Source organism: Biomphalaria glabrata, chromosome 7 (assembly GCF_947242115.1).
Source record: "Biomphalaria glabrata chromosome 7, xgBioGlab47.1, whole genome shotgun sequence".
Taxonomy (NCBI): Eukaryota; Metazoa; Mollusca; class Gastropoda; family Planorbidae; genus Biomphalaria; species Biomphalaria glabrata.
Genome location: NC_074717.1, coordinates 22,264,377 through 22,290,247, shown reverse-complemented (window position 1 = coordinate 22,290,247; position 25,871 = coordinate 22,264,377). Strand labels below are relative to the sequence as shown.

At 36.1% G+C, this 25,871-nt stretch overlaps 1 protein-coding gene across 2 annotated transcripts; it reads right to left on the bottom strand.

Annotated features, from left to right (window-relative positions):
* Positions 1 to 13,618: 13,618 nt before the first annotated feature.
* LOC106053843 (E3 ubiquitin-protein ligase MYLIP-like) lies at positions 13,619 to 23,695 on the bottom strand. Of its 2 annotated transcripts, none has more exons than XM_013209482.2 (7): positions 23,458 to 23,695; positions 21,524 to 21,720; positions 20,778 to 20,943; positions 20,095 to 20,348; positions 19,509 to 19,768; positions 19,153 to 19,343; positions 13,619 to 18,777 (listed from the first exon to the last, which is right to left on the bottom strand). In XM_013209482.2, the coding sequence occupies exons 1-7, from the start codon at positions 23,542 to 23,544 to the stop codon at positions 18,550 to 18,552; spliced, it is 1,383 nt and encodes a 460-aa protein (XP_013064936.2). In that variant the 5' UTR covers positions 23,545 to 23,695; the 3' UTR covers positions 13,619 to 18,549. The 2 variants fall into 2 exon arrangements, with proteins under 2 accessions (XP_013064936.2, XP_013064935.2); XM_013209481.2 differs by having other exon boundaries at positions 19,509 to 19,771; positions 23,458 to 23,694.
* Between the last annotated feature and the right edge of the window lie 2,176 nt (positions 23,696 to 25,871).

Genomic DNA, 25,871 nt, shown 5'->3' with positions numbered 1-25,871 from the left:
GATTTTGCAGACGACATAGCATTACTTTGAAATACAATTAAATGTATACGCGATATAATGGATAAAGACGCCTTCAAAGTTACGCATATTGGGTGCAGGTTACCCAGTACCCCCATCACCATTGGTCCTACAGATCTTGAACAAATAGAAAAGTTCACCTATTTAGGCAGCGTTGTCTCATGCAATGGAGATGCATATCATAGGAGCTGTCTTTCAAAAAGTACGGCCTATCTGAACAAACAAATCAATTAGCCTAGAGCTAAAAATCCATCTACTCAATACAATCATTGTCCCAAAGACAACTTACGCTACGAGACGTGAAAGGTTGAAAAGAGGCTGAGCAGTGATGGCTGAGAAGGATCCTACGAATAACATACCAAGATGATGTTACCAATAGAGAAATATTTTCCCGCATAGACATTCGCTGTCTAAAGGAAGAAGTAACTGAAGGTCGATTGAGATTTGTGAGACATAGCATTAGACAAGACGAAACACGTTTACCAAAGTCAACCTTACATTGAAGCCGAGAAGAGGAGAGCCCAGTCTAACATAGCGTCACATCTTTTTGGAAGTTTTAAATTTCATGGGCACCAGCTGGGAAGTGGCTGTGAAAGTCTGTGGAGAGAGCTTACAGCGGATGGCGCGCGAGGGACTTATGTCTATGTGTTTCTAAACATTTTACAATAAAAAATGTTACGTTCGCCACTCTACTGATCAGATAAGATGTTTGGGGGAGCGCCCTAAGCTCACTCAGAGTTGTCCCGGGCGAAGCGACGAGCGCCCAGCGTTTTTCTACATTTCTGAGCTTCAGAAACTCTTTCTCCTAGTGTCTACAACATGTTATTTTTCTCATAATAGGAAGATAAATAAAGATAAATAAATTAAATAACGAAGGTATGGGACACTTTGATAATAAACTGGGAGAGACATTCGAGGAAGTCATTTTTTTTGGAAAAGGACATTTTTCCGATTTGGATGTTACCCCTTGGTGGGTGTCACCCGGTGCGGCCAGCACCTCCCGCACCCCCTAGTGACGCCACTGGTCGCTAGAACTACATCTAGCTGCAGTTTTCTCAGTCTAAATCGGTTATTATCTGTGGTAATCTCAGTGATAATATTGATCTGGGAGTTTATAACTCTCTATGTGGATTGTGCGTGTTTACCTAGGGGAAGACTTAAATTAACCGGCAATGTCAGTGTGTGTGTTACTTTACGGCCACTTTTTGGTTAAGTATGTGTGTGTTTCTTATGTGTGTGTTTCTTATGTATGTGTTTAAAAGTTTTAAGTGTGTACGTGATAAAAATCAAAAGCCTCGTTGAGCGCCCGTGTGCACGTTACCAACGGTACAAAGTGCATGAAGATACACGCACACACACTTTCTTTATATAGCCCCCCACACACACACACACAAATCTAACAGAAATTGCAAAAAAAAAAAAGTATGCAGGGGAGAGAATCTTACACTTTAGTGGCAGGCGGTATCGTTGTTTACGGACTTGCGGCTGGCTTGGCACCTGCTGCCTCTGACCTAGTTCTCTTCTTCCAGAACTGGGTCATGTCATGTAAACAGAATGAAACATTCTCGGATGAATAAAAACAACAAAGTCGCCACTACGTAGTAAGAGGATCTAGAAACAGAGTGCAGCGAGTAGGATTGTTGTTTTTAAAGCAGCTTCCACATTTAAAAAAAAAACAGCAAAATGCTTACTATGTTGTCTGAACTGGTTGTTGCTATAACACACGGTTACAGTATCCGAATATGGGGTACATCTTTGCGAGCTCAGTCCTCGGCCACATATATGGAGAGTGTTGGCGTTTTCCGTTGGCTGTGCGCTATGTAAATATTCGACAGGAGCAACATTATTATGGTCGATGGTGTGGAGGATCCATCTAATAGACCTGGGGGGGGGGGGGGTAAGAAACCTCAGACCACACCTGTCTGTCGGAAGAAATCCTTTCCGATGATTAATTTCGATAGAGGCCCTTTCGACTCCAATTCCCTACGGACTTCATTGAAGATGATATTAATATTAATAATCGTGAGAAGAAAACAAAATTCACTCTAGTCCAATGAACTGTGCTCTTTGTAGAATAGTCTGATGTTAAGGCTTTGCTTTCAATTGGAGTTCATCTCAGATGTTAAGACAGATCCTCGGCATTATTTTTATTATTATTATATTGCGATGACCCACTTTCTTCCCTAACCTTATCTTTACCTTCATTCACACCGCACTGTTTCCGTTGCAAGCGTTATCGAAATTTTTAAAAAAAAGAAAAATATAGATAAAGAAAAAGGATAGGAAATATGCCGAGAGAGAGAGAGAGAGAGAGAGAGAGAGAGAGAGAGTCGTGTTATTTAAATTTGGGTCACCAATAGTAGGTCAATTGAAAGCTCAAAGTTCAACTGCCCCACAGTCTATGTTGTGTCCTGTTTCAAGTTGAACCCCCAGTATTGTGCAGTTGCTGAGATAACGATCCGATTCCATTCTGCTGCAAATATTCATCACGTCTTTTGCAAAGAGTTCACCTTTTAGATCCTGTACTATTCCGTAGAGTCAATCAAACCTTTTAGATCCTGTACTATTCCGTAGAGTCAATCAAACCTTTAAGATCCTGTACTATTCCGTAGAGTCAATCAAACCTTTTAGATCCTGTACTATTCCGTAGAGTCAATCAAACCTTTTAGATCCTGTACTATTCCGTAGAGTCAATCAAACCTTTTAGATCCTGTACTATTCCGTAGAGTCAATCAAACCTTTTAGATCCTGTACTATTCCGTAGAGTCAATCAAACCTTTTAGATCCTGTACTATTCCGTAGAGTCAATCAAACCTTTTAGATCCTGTACTATTCCGTAGAGTCAATCAAACCTTTTAGATCCTGTACTATTCCGTAGAGTCAATCAAACCTTTTAGATCCTGTACTATTCCGTAGAGTCAATCAAACCTTTTAGATCCTGTACTATTCCGTAGAGTCAATCAAACTCACTAAGCAAGTTGCTAAAGAGTCGAGAATCTCTCTACTTGTTGGTTGGAATGTAGGTGACCTATTTACACGTTGTACAACAATTAACTGAGGCAATGAAAACTAGGATATAGGGCGGCCAAATACACAACACTGGAGAGTTGCAATGCAGACAAATTAATTCAAGGAAGCGATTAATATAAAAAGGCGCCAAGGTGATGGTGTGTGTGTGGGGGGGGGGGCAATATGTAGTGGTGGCTGGATGGTGAAGCGCTTGGCTTCCGAACCGATGGGTTCTTGGGTTCGATACCAAGAGCTAATCTGGCAACCTATGAAAAGAAAACAACAAAAAAAAAACGAGCGTTTAAACCTAAACTAGGAAACAAACCACCCGAAGTATAGCATAAACTAGGAAACAAACCACCCGAAGTATAGCATAAACTAGGAAAGTACCAAACCACCCGAAGTATAGCATAAACTAGGAAAGTACCAAACCACCCGAAGTATAGCATAAACTAGGAAAGTACCAAACCACCCGAAGTATAGCATAAACTAGGAAAGTACCAAACCACCCGAAGTATAGCATAAACTAGGAAAGTACCAAACCACCCGAAGTATAGCATAAACTAGGAAAGTACCAAACCACCCGAAGTATAGCAAAAACTAGGAAACAAACCACCCGAAGTATAGCAAAAACTAGGAAACAAACCACCCGAAGTATAGCAAAAACTAGGAAACAAACCACCCGAAGTATAGCAAAAACTAGGAAACAAACCACCCGAAGTATAGCATAAACTAGGAAACAAACCACCCGAAGTATAGCATAAACTAGGAAAGTACCAAACCACCCGAAGTATTTCATAAATTAGAAAAGTACCAAACCACCCGAAGTATAACATAAACTAGGAAAGTACCAAACCACCCGAAGTATTTCATAAACTAGGAAAGTACCAAACCACCCGAAGTATTTCATAAACTAGGAAACAAACCACCCGAAGTATAGCATAAACTAGGAAACAAACCACCCGAAGTATAGCATAAACTAGGAAACAAACCACCCGAAGTATAGCATAAACTAGGAAACAAACCACCCGAAGTATAGCATAAACTAGGAAACAAACCACCCGAAGTATAGCATAAACTAGGAAAGTACCAAACCACCCGAAGTATAGCATAAACTAGGAAAGTACCAAACCACACGAAGTATTTCATAAACTAGGAAAGTACCAAACCACCCGAAGTATAGCATAAACTAGGAAAGTACCAAACCACCCGAAGTATAGCATAAACTAGGAAAGTACCAAACCACACGAAGTATTTCATAAACTAGGAAAGTACCAAACCACCCGAAGTATAGCATAAACTAGGAAAGTACCAAACCACACGAAGTATTTCATAAACTAGGAAAGTACCAAACCACCCGAAGTATAGCATAAACTAGGAAAGTACCAAACCACACGAAGTATAGCATAAACTAGGAAAGTACCAAACCACCCGAAGTATAGCATAAACTAGGAAAGTACCAAACCACCCGAAGTATAGCATAAACTAGGAAAGTACCAAATCACCCGAAGTATAGCATAAACTAGGAAAGTACCAAACCACCCGAAGTATAGCATAAACTAGGAAAGTACCAAACCACCCGAAGTATAGCATAAACTAGGAAAGTACCAAACCACCCGAAGTATAGCATAAACTAGGAAAGTACCAAACCACACGTAGTATTTCATAAACTAGGAAAGTACCAAACCACCCGAAGTATAGCATAAACTAGGAAAGGACCAAACCACACGAAGTATTTCATAAACTAGGAAAGTACCAAACCACCCGAAGTATAGCATAAACTAGGAAACAAACCACCCGAAGTATAGCATAAACTAGGAAAGTACCAAACCACCCGAAGTATAGCATAAACTAGGAAAGTACCAAACCACACGAAGTATTTCATAAACTAGGAAAGTACCAAACCACCCGAAGTATAGCATAAACTAGGAAAGTACCAAACCACCCGAAGTATTTCATAAACTAGGAAAGTACCAAACCACCCGAAGTATAGCATAAACTAGGAAAGTACCAAACCACACGAAGTATTTCATAAACTAGGAAAGTACCAAACCACCCGAAGTATAGCATAAACTAGGAAAGTACCAAACCACACGAAGTATAGCATAAACTAGGAAAGTACCAAACCACCCGAAGTATAGCATAAACTAGGAAAGTACCAAACCACCCGAAGTATAGCATAAACTAGGAAAGTACCAAATCACCCGAAGTATAGCATAAACTAGGAAAGTACCAAACCACCCGAAGTATAGCATAAACTAGGAAAGTACCAAACCACCCGAAGTATAGCATAAACTAGGAAAGTACCAAACCACCCGAAGTATAGCATAAACTAGGAAAGTACCAAACCACACGTAGTATTTCATAAACTAGGAAAGTACCAAACCACCCGAAGTATAGCATAAACTAGGAAAGGACCAAACCACACGAAGTATTTCATAAACTAGGAAAGTACCAAACCACCCGAAGTATAGCATAAACTAGGAAAGTACCAAACCACCCGAAGTATAGCATAAACTAGGAAAGTACCAAACCACCCGAAGTATAGCATAAACTAGGAAAGTACCAAACCACACGAAGTATATCATAAACAAGCAATTATATTTAAAAAATGTTGTTGTTTTTTTAAATTGAACGAGCCGAGTTGTTTTAAAAGAAAAGAACACCGCACCACACTGCACTCATAAGTATATATCTCAATAATGTAGAAGTTATTTCCCATATTCGATATCAAACCAATATAACTAATTGTTTTTTTTTTAATTGATCTTGATTTTATTATAGTTACAATAAATCATTTGTTTAAAGTTTCTACTTCATCCGAGAATTTGTGTGACAGAAATAACGTGGTTAATTATCGAAGGGGACGAAACCATACATATTTAGCCGTCACTGTAAATATCGAAAGGTTGATTTACCTTATCGGTATTAAACAAAATAATTAATTACCAGCAATTAATTGTCTAATTGGTAACTCTTTTTTTTAATTGAATCATGTCTTATCTATGCCAATGTTACTTGTATTGGCATGTCATTTCATCACTAGTTATTACATGGATCAAAAATCAAATTTTTCTTTATTAGACTTACTTTTTTTTTTAGACTTTACAAAAATGGCGTCACATTAAGCCACCGAGACCAAAAATATGATCCTCCCGCCCTTAGTCACGTATGTGTGTGTGGGGGGGGTGTCAGGGTGAGCTTGCGGCGTTCCAATAGCAGGGTTCGGGCGCCAATTTTTTTTTTCATTATTTTCTGAGCTTCAGAAACACATTCTCCTGGCTTAGAAAGAAGATTGCGGGTCAACTAAAATTAAATTAAGAAGGGCTGGAATGGCTGCAGGGTTGGCCCTAACAATTGTCTATTTTTCAGGATTGTTATGAATTTTCAGAAGATTTTAATAATTTCTTGAGATTTCGAAGAGCTCGTGAAAAATCAATATGCCGCGGGAATCCTGTTTAAGTTATTATACTTGAATTTAATATTTAAACCTAGAGTTAGAGCGGGGTTATGAAAGTGCGGGGCCCACTGCGGCTGCATATGTTGCAGTAGCCTAAGGCCGGCCCTGTATGGCGGATACTGCAATGTGATCAACATTAGAGAGCATTCAGTTTTTAACCATCGTAAGTTCACTGTCGTGTTGAATGACCAAGACGTCTTGTAGCTTTCTGTTCTCTTCAAAAGACGTCCATAGTAAGATGGTACTTTGTTGGGAGATATTAGTCCGTTCAGACCTAAGAGGATATCATACTTTAAAATCGCGTTGGTGAAGACGTATTGAAACGTCTCTACAAAAGAAACTATTTAATCGATCTTGTGGCTAATAATGTAAGAAATATTCTTATTCGAAGATACAATTTAGCTTTGGTAATAATATCGCTTTTACTTGTTCAATATTCAAATACGCAATAACTGCAATGCAAATAAAGCCCATTTTTCGACTCAAAAAGAAAGACCGCCATCGCGTCCCCATTGTTCAGCACTAACTTTCTGGTCAGTTATAACAAATAAAAATATAGAACAGAATAGACTCAAGTATAGTCAACTAGATCCATATATTAAAAGTGCATAAACATTTTGAGTTATATAGCTAGAGTCACGCATATTTTTGAAGGTTGTGTGCTTTTACCGAATTGCAACTTTTCCCACCTAGGTATCACCCTTCCCCTTGGCTGTGCGGCCCGCACACCCCCTAGGTACGCCACTGTCATGATGTCATCTAGCTCTTGAATGAAACTATAGAAATATATATATATATTGAAACAAAACAATGGAAGGGAAGGGAAGGGGAACAACTTTTCCATCACCTCCTGGTATGGTAATACTTCACTGTCACAAAGACTAGACTAAATAGACTAATAAAAAAGCATCGTATATCACTCAAGTTCAGCTACCATCTCTTCAAGATGCCAAGAAAGAGGCATTTCCAAAACACACACGATTCTTAAAGACAACCTGCACCCATTAAACCACTGTTACATAAGATCTGAAAGAAGTGGTCGTCTCCTTTCCATTAGGACTAAAACTGAAAGATTTAAAAACTCCTTTATCCCACTTTCGGTCAGAGTGTTATAAGATCAGCTGTAGTCATCGAGAAGTACATAGAAGTCAAATTCATAAAGCGCTGGTTGTGAATGTGTATGTGTTTCGTGTGTGAATGTTATTCGAAATTTTAATCAATATTGTTTTTGTACAGTAGTTTCGCTGAGCTTGTCAACTGTAGTCAAACTGAATTTCCATTAGATTGGATCAATAAAAATTATCTTATCTTATCTCTTATCTTAACTACTAAACTTCATTCGTATATAGTCAAGTGCAGTGATGCCCAAAATACGACCCGCGGGCCACATCCGGCCCGCGAGGTGGTTCCATCCGGCCCGCCGATATGTCGGCACAAATTGTAGAAAATCACCCTACAAAAAGAAAAAAAAGGTTGAAAAATGTATATTTACCTTCGTTAGGGCTTCAATCTTTCTCTAATGGATTGGTACCATGACCTTTAACATTTGTGCATTTATAAAATGGGACCCTGAATGTGGAATCTACCAGAAGTGATAATAAACCAACATATTTGATTTGAAAAGAAAATGTGGCTGTTTTAAATACAAACAATATATAAACATCTGGACTTACCGAACACTTATGTAAGATTGCTCTTTATGGATTTCTCATCAGCTTTTAACACTATACAACTTCATTTACTCATTGAAAAGATGAAAGCGTTGCAGATTAGTCCATACATAATACTATGGGCTAATGAATTTTTGACCCAGAGAGCTCAGAGGGTAAGGGTAAACAATGTTATATCTAATGAACGCATAGTTAACACAGGGGCGCCCCAGGGGGCTGTGACATCGCCATTGTGGTTCATAAAATTCGCTGATGATGCGGCTCTTCTTGCCCTGCTCTCAGAGAACTCAGACGTAAATGAGTATTTCAAAGAATTAGAAAGATAATTTTTTATTATTAAATGTAAAAAAAACAAAGAAATGATAATCGATTTTCGTAGGGACAAGAAGGAAAATGATATTGTTTCTGTAGCTGGAGAGACTATTGAAATTGTGCAAACCTTTAAATACCTTGGTACTATCCTAGACAATAAACTAAATTTTACTGCAAATACTGATTATATCAGCAAAAAAGGGCAGCAAAGATTACGACTACTAAGAAAACTGTCCTCGTTTAATGTTAGCGAAAAGGCCTTGGCTATGTTTTATCACGCTCACATCTGGAATATTTTAAGTTTCAATATCACTGCCTGGTATGGCAATCTGAGCATTAAAAATAAAAATAAACTTAATAGAATCCTAAATGCTGCTGGCAAAATCAATGGCAAAAAACAAACCCCATTTGGGCAGTTGTTTGAGACAAACATCTATAAAAAAGCTAACAAGATCCTCGAAATAAAGAATCACCCTTTGTGTCAGGATTTTGTGATTTTACCATCACAAAAGAGATACAAGACACCGATAGCAAAGACAAACAGACACAAACACTCTTTTGTTCCCCTGGCAATCAAATCATTAAATAAGAACAATCTGGTATAAACTTTGTCACATGTAAATTATGAGTGAGTCTGGTGTGAATGTACACTTTGGTTTCTTATAGTTATAATGTTTTTTGTTTGGTGTAATGCACAAAATGTAAGACAAATTTCCTTACGGATAATAAAGATTATTATTATTATTATATTATTATTATTAAAATAAAAATATGACGGTATTCTTGATTCGTTCAACTACGCCTAGAGATTGGAATATTCACCAAAAAGAGACAAGAAAATGAGTCAGTGGTGAAACTAGATACAATATTGCTCACATTTTAAGTAGAGAAATGAAGCCTTTCTCTGAAGCTTATTTAAAGATTAACTTCAAATATCCCATTAATTAAGTACTAGATTCACAGGCTTCTATTACAAATAGTTTCAGGTAAATTTCATTTTTGTACTTTTTCGTTCATGTGGCCCGCGACACGAGTGTCGGAAATTAAAATTGGCCCGCAGGTCAAATTAGGTTGGGCATCACTGGTCAAGTGTATTTCAAAAGCTCTTTGACAAACTAGTTTAACAATAAGACATGTCTATATATAATTGGAAAGAAGGGAGGTAAATATGTATGCTTGAAGGACTGACGAGGTTTTCGACTAGAGATACTGATTTAACACTTAACCTTAGGTGACGCCATCTTCAAACTACTAACGAGTATATAAGAGGAAAAAAAAAAGTAGTTTCCCCATTTCCTTGTTATTTTTCAAGGGAAATACCCTTACGTCATCACACAATTTTGTGTCAACGTGGGGCGATAAACAAACACTCTTACACCTGTTTTTAACACATGTAGACTTGTTCTATTTATTCGTCAAAGGCTTGCAATAAGCATGCGCCATAGCGTATATCTCCTACAGAGTAGGTGTGATCCTCTGGTTGTGCTAAAAATGTGTTGTTATTGTTTCAAAAAACAAAACAACTATTACAAATAGACACAATAATTAATACTAAAAAGAATACTAACAAAATGTAACGCTCGCCAAGTGAATGTACGTTCACACTACAGTTTCATTCAAACATCACATTAGAGAATGCCTTTATATTGCATAATTATCTTATCTTATAAAATACAGACGTTATTTCAAAAAAAGATGATTACGTTCTACATGTCATGCATCTAGTCATGCATGTTAACCAATGACTTAAATTCTGCCAAGTCACTGGATTTCCTGGCTAGCTCAGGCAACCCATTCCATGAGCTAATAGCACTAGGGAAGAAGGAGCACTTGTACAAATTTGTCCTAGCATATGGAATGACAAATGTGCCTTTATCTTTGTGTCTTTCTGAGTATTTCATTAGATTTTGTTTTTGAAGATTATGGTTCAGTGTTTTATGTATGATTGCTACTTTACTTTTAAGTCTTCTATCCTGAAGGCTTTCTAAATTTAGGGATTTTACTGAAGGTGTTACTCTGGTCAAATGTGAATATTCGTTTGTTATGAATATCTCACTGCTCTATTTTGTGATCAGGGAACAAAAGAGTTCTTAGTTTACTTTTTTTTTTCTTGTAACTCGGTGCCTTGTGTGATGTTGCTAGTTCAGGCTGTCTTGAAGTCAACCAATTACTCTGCAATCGTTTGGGTGTAATTGTTCGGGTGTATTACGTGTAGTTGAACAACAATACAAACAAGAACTGGCACATCTGTTTTTAACGAGTGAAGAGATGTAGTCGACTCTGATGAACAATTTCACATGGATTTATTCTGATAAAAGGCCACAGTAGAAGTCTCTGTCACTAAACACGTCGTTACCCTGGAGTATTCTATTGCTAACTGATTTTCCGGTCTCTAACCCAACATATCCCAAACGTCACTAGTCCCGTTCAATATGCGTCATCTATGGTGCGTCGCTAAATAACTAACCTATATAAATAAGGTGTCTAACACTTGTATCTTCTCTGAGATGGTAAAAAGTTAAAATCGTGCCAAAAATGGTGGTTGTTTTTTTTTTCCTCTTCTTCTAATTAGTCTTTTTTTTTTTTTTTTACCTTTACCTATCCCTTAGTCTGTTGGATCGTTGGGGCACCAGGCAAGACTTGTCGACCGTCTTTCTCCATTCCTCTTTTTTTTTTTTTTTTAACCTTGTTTAGAATATCTACCAATGCCAGGCCCGTCCATTCTTTAATGTTGTCCTCCCATCGCTTTTTCTGTCTGCCTCTTCTCCTTCCCCTGGCACTGTTCCCTGAAGGAAGGTCTTTGCGAGCCTCGTAGATCTTGTAATGTGGCCATAGGTTTTAAGCTTTCGTCTTTTTACAATAATTAGCTTACAAATTCTTCATGGGTTTAGGGTAGATACGGATTTCAAAAACGGCTCTGATTTTCTTAGAAATTTGACAGTTTATTTATATATTTGAGGGAAAAAAACTAACTTAATAGGCCATATAGTGTAAGTTCTGGTTCGACGCTATAAATTTTCAAAAAAAATTAATTTGGCTATTTTGAACACGCTTTTAGCGGGTATTCTGAAATCTCTACGAAATAGTTAGAGCCGTTTTCGAAATGTCAAAGTGCCCAGATCCCACCAAGTGTTCAACTTTTTGAACCCTTGAAGAATTTGCAAGCTAATATAGAAGGTGAAGCAACGTCTGTATTTTATAAGTAAGTAAAGTTCCCTTTTCAGACCCTATGATCTATGGGGTAGGTGATGTAAAGGTCATCTGCATCAATGGCCCACGGTAAACGAGGGTGTCATGTGGACAACACAACGACCTTTACTTTTTCCCAACTTATGTTAGGTAACCATTAAAGCTGGGTGGACTCAGAGGCGCCCTAAAGATCACGAAAGGATTTGAACCCGGCACCCCCCCCCCCTCCTCTTATCTTATCTTATCTTATATAATACAGACGTTACTTCAAAAAAGAAGATGATTACGTCCTACGCGTCATGCATTTAGTCATGCATATTAACCAATGACTTAAATTCTGCCAAGTCACTGGTTTTCCTGGCTAGCTCAGGCAACCCATTCCATACTCTAATAGCACTAGGGAAGAAGGAGCACTTGTACAAATTTGTCCTAGCATATGGGACGAGGAATGTGCCTTTATCTTTGTGTCTGAGTTTACTGTTATCGGTGTTGATTTAGAGCCATTTATTATTACAGTTTGTTCTCTCCCTATCAGAAAGTCTTTAATCCACTGATGCAGTGGACCATTAATGCCGAAATATTTTAATTTTTTAAGCAAACTATGGTGGTGAACTTTGTCAAAAGTCTTAGAAAAATCTAGTAAGATAGCATCTATTTGTTCACTATTATCTAAACCTTTTGAAAAATCATCAATTAGTCCTATTAGTTGTGTTTCACATGATCTATATTTCCTAAAGCCATGTTGGTATGGTGTGAGGACATTATGTTTGTCTAAGTGGTTTATGATGTTGCTACATATTATGTGTTCTAGGATTTTACATGTAATGCTGGTAAGTGATACTGGTCTGTAGTTTCCTGGGTCAGATTTTTCTCCTTTTTTAAATAGGGGGGTGACATTAGCTTCTTTCCAGTCCTTTGGTACTCTGCCCTGGTTAAGTGAAGCCTGAAAGAGTATTTTGAACACTGGGGCTAGCTCATTACTTAGTTCTTTGAGTAATCTAGCTGGAATACCATCAGGTCCAGAAGCTTTATTTGGTTTGGTGTTGGCTAATAGTTTTTTAATTCCATTTTCTTGTACTACTATATCTTCTATGTTGTCTACTTGGTTCAAATTCAGTAATATGTCTTTGTCTCCTGGGGCTGAGAATGCTGATGCAAAGTATTTGTTTAGAATGTTTGCTTTAGTTTCATTATCATTATGTATTATGTTATGTTCATCTTTTAATGGCGCTACGCCTGTTGTTTCCATTTTCTTAGACTTAATGTATGACCATAGGTTTTCGGTTCGGAAGCCAAGCGCTTAAATTTACCCGTCAGCCACCGCATTTTTTAAGAGAAGAATTGTAATTGAAATGTGTCTTTCTCTTTGAGTCATAAGTATTTTATTTGGTTGCTTTTGTAATTGTATTCTACTAATGGTGTAACTTGGATGTGAATATTCGTTTCTTATAGACCTCAACTGCTCTATTTTGAGTCTGTTGTAGTTTCTTTGTTTTATCAAGTTGAGTGATCTCAGAGGACACATTCTTATATAGGTCTAACCATGGAACTACTAAATTCAGGCATGATTCAGGTTTGAAGAGTATCTCATTTTATTTGATTTGTAAAAAAGTTCCACAATGTTTTTGGTTTATTTCTGTATTATTTAATCAATAAATGATTAGGCCATTAGTATAGTTCCATGATTAGGCCATTAGTATAGTTCCATGATTAGGCATACACTTAATAAGTATTTTACGTTTTTATAGTCTGTCTAACTGGTTTAACATGAATGAGTAGTAGATGAATGAGTTGTAGTGGCAATTATGTTAAAGGTTTTTATGTTGTCTTTTTTTCCCCATGGCTCAGAAGCTAGTCTGAAAAAAGTACATAACAAATAAAGCAAACGGAAAACAAGTTCCACAAATACAAATACTAGACACAATAAAGTAAATCAAAGACTTTTGTTTTGTAGTTTTCTATATGATTCACAATGTATCAGTTTGAAAACAATGCCTCTTGATAAAACATAGAATTGCCATTTATCACTAAGTTTGGACATACTTCAACAGAAAGAGAAACACCATGCCAAAACGATGGATCTTGAGTCTAGATTTCCATTACAGTCTTATTGACACAATTCTAGACTGAGCTTCCCATTCCACACAACCAAACGTTACGTCCCCTGCAAAGTAGTGTCAACACAATTCATGGATTACACAAGTCTTCAAGCTGAACACCTCCCCTAGTTCTGTCTCCTAAATAACTACAAGTCAAGCATGTGTGAAGTATCTAGTTGGAAAAAGGTCCAGGTTGCGGTATTGCCCGCGCACACAGGCAAGGGAGAGAACACAGTGTCGATATTTTACCACGGGTCAGTGAATAAGGTGCCACTGTGACAATACCGCTAATAATAATGTCAGACGGACTTTGGACCCGAAGCACGAGAACCTACGCATTTGTTTTTCACTTCACAAGAAAACAAAGAAAATAGTTTGACATTACGACTAGTTCGTGTTCTTCTGAAACTGAACAGCACGAGACGGCCCCTTGACACAAGGTTGGGAAAACAAAATGCCCATGAAAATTATAAGTTCGATTACAAGCTGGCCACTGCTAGCCATCTATTTGGACAAAAACTGACGAGGGCAAGAAAATAATGTACAGTACACATTAAAATAAAATACAAATGAACTTGAAGGATTTCAAATCTAATCAAAAGTTTATGTTGCTTTTAGACTTGCTCTAAACAGTCAATGCTTTCAATACCAGGGCCCTAAGTTCTACGTTAACGCGTAAGAAGACTGCACCATACGCTTAAAACGTTTCTCAATTAGGACAAATGAAGGAGGAAGGGCAGAGAATGACTCACAAAGAAATCTCACTATAGATCTAGCTCTAATGTCACCATAAGACGTTTTCAAGATGTTCCCCACAGAGGCCAGCAAGAGGGGAAACAACAACACACGACAGAATGCCTAAGTCTGTCATGACCTTGATCTGGTGTAGCCTGAACAGTTGTAAGTCGAGACACTTTTTTTTTCTTTTGGCTTGGACCCCAAAAAGTTAGCCTCAGAAGGTTCAAAGTTCAAGGCCACAGAAGGCGTGTGCTGATGATGGAGGTTTCAAGTAAAAAGTGGGGGGTGGGTGCAAGGTTTGGGAAATAAAAACATCTGCTAGTATTTATATTGTTTAAGTAAACTGATCAAAGTGACCCAATGGTTCACTTTAACACAGAAGACAACTATACAGGCTTACATCCACTGCATATACAGATCTGTGTTAGTTTGTATATGCTGCACACACACACACTTCCAAGTCTCTGTAATAAAAAGTAGCCCACCCTCTTTCTGGATCTTTTTACCAAAAGAGATCTTGTAGTATTAATGAGAAACAAAAGGCAGGTATTTTGAGTTAACATGAACACTCGGGTCAAAGGTCGGTAAGACACAGATAAGGACAGATCAAACAAGCAGCAGTACTGAAGCCCTTAGTTCGGGGGTTCTCAATCTCTATACAACTTAGAGGATGTCCTGGTGGGGGGAACGGAGGTTCCACAAAATGAATAGTTTCATGATGTGCAACAATTAAATAGGGTACATTGTAAAAATGCTTTGTGATTAGAACATGAGGAGGAAAGGTTCTACAATATTTTCAATGGGTATCTAAGAGAATACACTATTGAGAAACACTGTCCAACTACCCCTATAATCTTTTGTGATCTTTGAAACAAGATAAAACTATTACCCCAGTTTCTGGATATCTTTGTGAACATTCCTGATTACTTTTTCTGACCTTGACCCAACAAGAACACTATAAACAACCAGATCAACTTATTGCATAGGCAAGTCATATCAACTTGATGTTCCTTTTCCTATTTTGGATCCTTATCCCCAAGGTAGTGACTACGCCCCCCTCCTCCCCAAACAGAGTAGTGACTATGCCCCCCCCTCCCCAAACAGAGTAGTGACTACACCCCCTCCCCAAACAGAGTAGTGACTATAACTACAAGCAAACACAGAAGAACACAAACACAAATTCACTCATCAAACAATAAATCCAATAGTAAAACAATGCTATGTCCAGTGGCAATATTACATTTTTCAAAGGCTGCATTTACATTTATAATTATATACATAAGAAGCATGTTAAACATATACAAACTATATAGTAGGTTTATAATAGAATATATAGGGAGGAAATAACTTTCTGTCAAGTAGAGCTACAGTAGTCAAGTGCTGATAAAATGTTTCAGTACCGTACCTGTCACCCTGAGCCAAGAAGTGAAACCTGACACACTGAAATTTATGTACGTTAGTGACCTGGTACAATGAAATGTAGGTGACACTTTTATTATTCCACTTTCAAGTCATTCAGTAAGAAATAATCTAAGCCACCAAGGAAGACAATTAATGTACTAGATTCTGTTATTGTTAAGAAAGTCTACTTTTTGTTTTTGATTCAGACAGTTTGAATTTTAAAGTTGAAATTTCTTAAAGTGCAGTGTTTTAACATGAAAAGTTTGTATTATTCTTTAAAAAAAAAAGTTTGGAAGTTTAAAAACGATATATTACACTAGAAACAGTTCATTCAGTTTAAAAATAAAAGTGAATTAGGGTATAAAAATGTTATCTTCTGATACAGTTAAATAGGAGTAAAATAACTTTTTCTATGTCAAACAATTATTATACATGTTCAGTAGCTGTGACATCATCAAACACCTTACACCAGGGACACCAAAAGTTGCTTTAGGTCAAAGTCAGTCTGGCAGACAAGAGTTGTAGGACTAATAGGGAAATCATCAGACTCAAGTCTTTAGTTTCACTTCCTATTTGTCAAAACTTTAAGCATTTAAAAAAAATTATTCATCAGGGGAATTTTTAGATCTAAATCTAAAACAAAACTTAAAAAAAAAAAACCTTCATGTACCAGATAAAAGCAATTAATGAATGCATGAAGTAATAAAGAAACTCTAAAACCTATACAATGTGTTCAACTAATGATGTGTTTTAAAACATGCTTTAAGGAAAGAAAAAAAATTAACACAGAAAAAACACAAATAGAAGAAAAAGGGGAAATGAAACACAAATGTTTATTGTAAAAATGATATGAAATATATATAACAACAAAAGTGTGTTTCTATGTCCAGATAAAAATTATCTTCTATTTGAAAAAAACATCAATAAGGAAACAAATATTATCAAGAAAATACAGAGTTCTAAAACCACAGACCACCATTCTAAGAAATCTATCATATAAACAATTCTAATTAAAAAAAAGGAATATAAAGCTTAGGAAAGAAAGAAATCACACACACAGCAATTCCTCGTTAAAATTGTGTTTTCAGAAGGTACCTAGAGGCAATTTTGTTCAAGAAGAGTTGAAAGAAAAAACTAAAACTATTTCCTACAAGACAAACATTCATTTTCTTCTAAAAAAAAGTCTATTAAAAAAAATTATTTAAAAAATCCTTAATATAAATTGTGTTTTTAGAAGTCAATGATCCATCTTTTAAATGTAACATTTGAAAGCCCAAGGTAAACAATATTACATATCATGTACACATGCTCTAGAAAAATAATCAATGCATTTAATGATATCCAAGATTCATTATTAGATTGCCAATGCACTAGCAGATATGTTATCACAAACAAAAAGGCCAGTGCTTCTGGCTCTCACCAACAATTATTAGCAAGATTTGAAGATCCAATGCTGTAAAAAAAAGAGTGGTAAGGTAAAAGTGCTTTGTTCATAAGTCACATCTTAACAATAAGTAATAGAAGTACATTTTTTTCCCCATGGAATATTTGTACATGTTCATTCAACAATTCAGCCATTCATAAGTCAACATTTTTTTTTTACTAATTAAAAATTAAAAAATCAATGTCATCTTTAAAAAAAAATAAGTTTCAAATCAAACAAATCTTAATGAATTCAAGTAAACCAAATATTTAGGTAAATGTCTGCATGATAGTATTGATGCCAGCATCAGATATGAATAACAATGTGTTTTATTAACAAATACAGTGAAATAATGATATTATTTGTGTTTAACCCTAAACTCAACAATATGAACAAGCTTGGATTCACCAACACAATATTCACCCTGAGATAAGTCTAGCAGCAAGGTTTTTTTTTCTTATTTAACAATCATCTGTACACATTGAACTCAACATGAAAAGTTTATCTAAACATCTACATGAAAGATCATTTCAAATAAATTCTTAATGGGCTAATGAGTTGTCCAGAAAGAAACCATTACTTTTGTACTACCCGGACAAAAAATATCACAGAGAAAGGCCTTTTATTTTCAGAAAAAATTATCAAATAATAAAAACCTAGAAAAACTTAACTCCTTAAGATTTAGGTTAAAAAAAAAATAATTTAAGTATCTTATTAAAAAGTTGTATTTTTAAAACAAAAACACAATCTAAATAACCTCTTCAGATAAGGAGCATTCTAAACAGACAGATCAGTATATGAAAGACTTGATGGTTTATTTATAATGTCAAAGATTATTCATAATGGTTTTAATTTCTCGCTGAATGATAACAAACCCAATAGAGAAAAACCAAATGATAGAAGAAAAAAAAATTAGCAAGCAGTTTCACATACATTAGTGCCTGTCAGTTATTAGACACTCAGCTTCAGTTGAAGTAAAATCTTTTGGGTTTGGGTTTAAAACGTAAATGGTGGTCCTTATAGCCACAGCCTGAACATTATGATTGGCAGTGTATTGGTCGAGCATTCATTTGCATTGAATGGCAATGTATACAGTTTAATGAACAAACAACATCTATGTTTGTGTTGTAGGATGAGAGCACTGCACATTTTCAACACAGATGAAAGTGATATGTCACATAACATTCTCAGAATGAGGGTGGAAAATCCTTTGTATCCATAGAATTAAACTCAAACACAATTTGTTATTCCTTCTTTCCTCAAATCCAATCCAAAATTCTGAAAGACTTTCTGGAAGCGTTCCACATCAGATCTGCACTGTGGACACTTTTCTATACATTCTGAGCAGGAATCACAGGTCATGTGACCACAAGGGCATAGAACCATACAAACCATATTGTCCATACAAATGCAACACAAAAGTGAGTCTTTCACAGACTCCAACTTGCGTTTTAGAATCTGAAAAGAAGCAAATACAAAGGAATAAAAAATATGAAACTAATTTGAATTTTAAAAATGCATTAACAGCAAGGAGATCATGTCGACCAAGTAAGAGAATTAAAAAGAAAAAAAAAACTTGAAGATAAGGTAAGCTAACATATTATTCTACATAACTCAGAACAATAAAATGTTCTGTCTAAAGGCACTCATAATACATTCCTTAATTCCTTTGATTCACTCTTTTTTTTTCTAAGTTTTTAATTATTTCACATATTTTTGTCTTTAACATGACTGTGAAAAGTTCTTTATGATGACTGCAGCTGCAATAAATTCTTTCAGAAAATAATGATTTTGGTTTAAACTTATCTTGTGTTCAGGCAATATCAAACTCACCTTAACATCATTATCTTGGCCCTCATGGTCACTCAAATTTTCAGATCTCTCCAATCGGTTATCACAATCTAATGTCATTGAGCAATGAATTGGGCTACTGGCAGGACTAGATTGAGAATGAAATAACTTTCTTTTTACAAAATCATATGCCTGTTTACTAGTCCGCTCAATGTCAAATACATATCTTTTTCCTGGTCAAAGAAGAAAATAAAAACAATTAGTTATGCATGGGTATAAATGTTAATATCACAACATTACTTATTCCATGTTTTCATTTAAATTTTTAATTTTCTCTAAGCAATAAAATTAAACTAAAGAAAATATAAGCAAAAAAAAACAAAAACAAAACATTCTACCTAAGTCAGAGTTTTCATTAAATATTGAGACGACTGTTCCTTTAAAATCTCTGGAATACTGAGACTGCACATCATCACAAACAGTTGCACAGCGGAAAAAAGAATGCATTTCTGTAATGCATCTGTAGAGTGCTACAGCTGCCCGCCGACTGATCAGCTTATAGCTTTCTTCCTTTTCTGTTTCACCAGCATCATTCATCAGTTCAATGTGAACTGTTTTCTCATTGTGGGTGGCTAGACGAATCTGTGGGTAAGGGAACCTACTAGCCAAAATAAAATAAAATAATAATAACAATACAAATTAAATTCAGTTAAAGTTCATGGGACAAACTTCACCTGTTAGTGTTGCCAATGTATATTGAGGATGACATGTTGCAAACATAACTAAAAGTTTATTTATTATTCGCTATGTGCCAAGTACAGCCCTGCATCCACAATGATCTAAACTTAATACGATAACTAAACAGCTAAGCAGCTAATCCCTTAATTTTTCTACTGCTATATCTTCTAAGGGTTTCCGAGGTACTATAACTAATGACAATCATTTTTAATGCATAGTACAGATCATTAATTTATAGGATCTTACTTTTTGACAGCATTTGTCGCACAGTCTTGCACAATGATTCCTTCGGGCCCAACCTTGAAGAGCACGTCTTCTCCAGAGTTAGTTACTGCTCTATGAAGTTCCACCCCATATCCTGGAAGAGCTGATGCGTAACGCAGCATCCAGTATTTGGCACTTGCTCGAGGAGAACCGTGAAGCTTAGAGTGTTCTAAGAAAATTTTGTCAAGGATATCTTTGTCTAGCTCGCCATAGTGTGGACAGATCTCTTTGACAACCTAGAAAAAGAATATTGTTGATATAAATTAATAAATTCCACAATACCCTGCATATTTCTAGCTTACTTTTCAATAAATGTTATGAAATAATTTGTTGTATAATTTGTTAAGGGGGAGTGGTGGCTAATAGGTAAAGCGCTTGGCTCCCCGATTGGGAGGGGGGGGGGGGGAAGAGGTGGTCCTAGATTTGAATCTCTGAAGACAGGGATTTTGAATTTCAAGATTTTTAAGATGCCCTTGAGTCCACCCAACTCTAATTGGTACCTGACATTAGTTGGGGAAGTAAAGGAGGTGGTGTTGTGCTGACCATTGGCCAAAGAAACAGATGACCTTTACATCATCAACCCAATAGATCACAAGGTTTGAAAGGAGAACTCATAATTTGTTACAATATATATAGTAAGTAGTGATTCGACTAAATGTACTTACATTATGATAAATTGTACTTTGATATTCATTGCATGTCTGGTCTCCAAAATCTGCCTGAGATATACAGGCCACAATTTTAGCTAAAGTCTCTTTATCACATTCAGGCTCTGTCAGGGTGATGAGCCCTTTTGACATTTCATCTTTTACCTGCGTGTAGAACAGCTCCCTGAGTTAAAAAATTAAAAAAAAGAAGAAAAATATTAACAATTATCTTATCTTTTTAATCATAATTTCACATGGTAAGAATTTTCAGGATTTTCACTGGACCACAGTAATTATTGTCCATACAAATGTTACAACAACTGAAAGGCTTGGAATAGTAACTTACTTTGTTTTTTTTAGGGACAAGTGGGATGTTTGGCTTAGAGGAATAAACCCCTTGGCAAACTATCAAAGGGGCGCAAGTGCAAAACTAGCTGAGTTGTCTTTTCTGATATTAAATAATACGCCAATGTCTGTCAATAACTAAATAATAACACTACATTTTTTAGCCATATTCATAGGATACTTTTCAAAATAAATAAAAAGTCTTCATAGAGCCAAGTTAATATAAACATAGCTTCCTTTCAAGGATATAATAACAACTTTATACAGAATATGTTAAGTATGGAGTTTGTTTACAAAGAATGACATCTCCTTCCCCAGATTAGTCAACCACTAAAACTGTCTGCATTCAAGAAACATCTTCAATTACTAAAGTAAAATTGACTGAATCTAAACAAATAACATTTATATTATGTACATACTTTGTACATTCCTGTTGAATAAGTTCTGGGGGCACCAGAAACTTTACTCTCAGGTTGAAGCGGTAGACATTTGAAGCTTTCAGGATTTCGTGATCACAGACTCTGTTGCGAAGATTCAACCATAGTGCTTCATTTTTCAGACCAGTGTATTGCAATCCAAAATAATCACTTTCCAAGATGTTTAACTGGTTTAGAACCTGTCAAAGTAAAGTGCTATATCAACCAATGGAAAAGTTCCTTGGAGCATAGCTAGAAAACTTAAGGATTTCTATAATACACTGTGATGTGCAAAAAAAAAAAAAAAGTTGTGTTTAAAAATATTAGGCCTATTAACTTTTTGGTATGATATAGATCTAAATACTATTTTAATATTTATAATACTGTTTAGATCTATAGCCAATAATAACATAAAGTAGGCACATTTACTTTATAGTTTATACATATTTTTTTAATAGGATGATAATAGATCCCATGGGCCTATATCTGTCCCAGGGGCCTTAGTTTAAATCCTAGTGAAGACTGGAATTATTTATTTCAGGATCTTTAGGGCACCTCTGAGTCCACCCAGCTCTAATAGGTAGATGACATTAGTTGAGGAAAGTAAAGGTGGTTGGTCATTGCGCTGGTCACGATATGACACCCCTCGTTAACGATAGGCCACAGAAACATATGACCTTTACATCATTGGCCCTATAGACTATAGACCACGAACACAAGGTCTGGGGAACTTTACATCTACCCCACCCCTTCCACTATATAGTTCTAGACCCTACCCTAGATAACCTGTATAGTTATTACAAAGCTAGCTAAGCCTATAGCTGTCTAACTGCAGAAATCAGTTATGAAGATTTACTTAACCTTGATCTAATAACTAATAGGCTAGTGCAAAAAAAAAAAAAAACTAGTATCTACTACTAATCTAGAGATCTAAATGATAAATCTAGACTAGAGTAGATCTTTTCACTCAGAAATATATTAATATGATCTAGATATAGTATAGTCTTATAGTATAACTTATAGACTATTAATACTAGATTGAAGTAACTAGCTAGATTTAACTAGATCTATACTATAAAATCTATAGTGTAGACAGTGTAGTAGTAACTAGATCTATTCTAGTATAGAATAATAGATATCAATCAAGAAACTAGATAAAATATAAAATTCTAGATAAATAAAGAATGTAAAGTCTAAAGAGAGATCTATAGATCTAAATAGTAGACTAGTGTAGACTATTACTAGACTCTAGATCTGAAATCAAACCAAAAAATCAACAAAGCGGTACTGAGAAGCTAACAACTGCAGTACATGCGCTTGCCAAGTTGGACTTTGAACCTTCCTAAGCCATTACTTTTCCAGCTGATACATGACGTCATAAGCAGTGCAACTTATTGAAATGGCCCATTCAGCTATTGACTAATATTTTCAATACGAAATGTAGATTAAATAATTATAGTGCAATATTATTAAGCAGTTTAAGTAAGAACATAAATTTAAATATAGGACACTTCAATTTGAATTTCTAGATTAGATCTCTATACTCAATAGATACTTAGAATTTAGATAGTATAGAATCTATATTATAGTTTATACCCGGTAATAGTCAAGATTTCACTAAAACTATAAATAATCTAGATTATATATAAAAACTAATCTAGACTATATATAATATATTATAATATATACAAACAGTTAATAGTTAATGTAACTAGACACTATATCTAAATTACTACATGGGTTAAATGACTGCACTAAATTATAAATATACGTTAAAATGCATGGAATATAGAGAGTCTAGATCTATTCTATGGGGAAAAGTTTTTGACAGATAACAAAGCGTGTTCCATCAAGTTCCATTTTTCGTAAACAAACACAGATTTGAGTTAACCCTCTGGCCTGGCCAAGTCTTTGCCGACTTTGCTTGGTTTGCTTACCTTGTCCAAGACAACCTTAGCGGATTGTTTTGGGTCTATATATATTTCAACCCACTGTCGATTCGGTTGAGAAATGTAACACAACATTTTGCATCTCGTGCTCTGCCAAAATTAATCCACTTAAAATAAGCTCTAAGAGTAGTTCAAGCAAAAATTAGTCCACTACGAACAGAAGCAACTCAAGAACTAGACCAGTCAACAAAGAGAAACACATTTGCTATTCTAGCGCCCGTCAGCTGCAACTTATTTCGGTCAGGTTTTTTTTTTTTTTGTTCGTGCACTGGACCAATCAGAAGGCAAGTAGGCGGGGCTGACCAAGTTAACCCCGATTGAGAACATCAACAAAGCCGCGTGCTACACAAGGGTTAGGGGAAAAGAAGATAAATGATCTCGCCGTGGAAAGGGTGGCGGTGGCGAACAGTTCTAAAAATACATTTTTTTTGTAGGTTTACGTCAGAAATATAAATAATGAACCGAAACTTTTATGGGCTTTTTATTTATATAGATTACGTATAAGGATTTCTGATTTTTCTTCAGCAGTTGCATAAGAATAAACACTTCTTTTAAAAGTAGGCCTACCTCAGTTTCTTTTCGGAAAAATGATTAATTCATGCCTCCCTTTTATTATTTTTTTAAAATAATAGTTACTATATTGACTAAGCAGACGTTTATAGCTGTCTGCAAGTGTAAAAAAAAAATAAAATAAAGACACCGACCGATCAGTGTAGGCTAATCCGAATGGATTTGATACTTCGCCTACGGTACTTCTAAGTAAAGTTGATATTTTAAAAATTAAGCACTCACAAAGCGCCGTGGGTGAAAATAGGTCAGTGTTATTATGAGCGCACCTTGAGGGGGGAGGGGTCTGGACAATGTAGTAACAAGAATATAAAAAAGGGGGGGGGGAGCGAAGGCAGCCATTTTTTGTCAAGGACTAAAACATTCGTTAAATTTGCATTGTAGTCTTAATTACATATTTGAGTGGTGGTAAAATAAAATTAAAAAAAACTTATTGTATAGCGATGCTTAAAAAATGAATGAATATGTGTTGAGTCGTGCAGGCGTCTGTACTAAGATGGATGAGCTGACCTACCATGTGCTGACGATAACAAAAGATTCTCTTTATCGCGAGGCCCCCCTTAGGCGCTAGGACTGGGGCAGTTGCCCCACTCGCCACCCCTAGGACCGCAGGAATACACTTCCACAGACAATTTAATATTTGATAGGTCTATAAAATTGATTAGACATAAACAAGGGGGGGGGGGGGAGGGGGAGGGGGAGGGAAGGAGAGAAAAAAATTTCACACTCCTCTGGTGACATCTTTTACTCAACCAAGCTGACCTATGGTGACATCTTTCACTCAACCAAGCATTCTGCGTGAGACATTTAATCGTGTTTCTGACCACTCAACAGATACATGGTCTGTCGTCCTCGTTCTGTGTGTCTTGCCAGTTTAGTTTCGTGTGCAAGTGAGTGTGGTGACCTAATTCAGAACAGAATCGATTTTTTCCCCTGCGTCGCACACGTGTACTATAGTAGGCACTAGGCATTGTGTCACAAACGTTTGCCTGACATTTCAGTGTTGACCTTATTTAAAGGTTAAAATCATCAATATACTTTGTCCTTTAGTATTTATATCTAAATCTATCCCGAGGCTTTCAAACTTTATGACCAAGTGACCCAATTCAGACTTGTTGTTTTAGTTGCAGCTAATTTCACCTTCACCTTACCTGACTAAAACTAGTTAGTTGAACCCATAAATTAGGACACCACAAAGGAACTTTAAGTCCAGTATAATATGACACACCCTCTCCCCAATTCTCCCATTAATCTTTTTTTTTTTTTTTTGTCTTCTACAATTTCCCCCCCCCCCCCGCCCTCTCTCTATAACAAATGAATTTAGAATGCTTAAACTTGATGCTACTTAAACATTCTGATATTGGAGGACGCACAAATATGTATTATTACTAATATTACAAAGCAAATATTAACTTACACTGTCGGTCTGTCTGGTACAACGTTTGTACACGCTCTAGTTCTCCCCTGACCAAATCAATGAGACACAAGTCAAGTCGTACAACGGTTGTTTATAAAATGCCTTTAAAAAAAAGCGATCACGTGGCACAGATACTCCATTCTATCTCCTCTCCCCCTCCCCTTTTCCCAAATGGTCCTGACAAGTGATAGGGCCAGAGCGTATTCAGAAAGCTAAAAGCATGAAATTGGGATGCGTGGTCGAGAGGCTTCGAGGTTCGACACCCGACTCGAGCAGAGTTGTGTTTACTGAGCGCCCAAAGGCAAATAAAACAGATGTGTTCCTTGAAAAAAATAAAAAAAAAGATACTCCACAGATTTAGATTAAGGCTTTGAGGGTCGCCGCAAAAAAAAAAAAAAAAAAATTCATTGAAAAATAA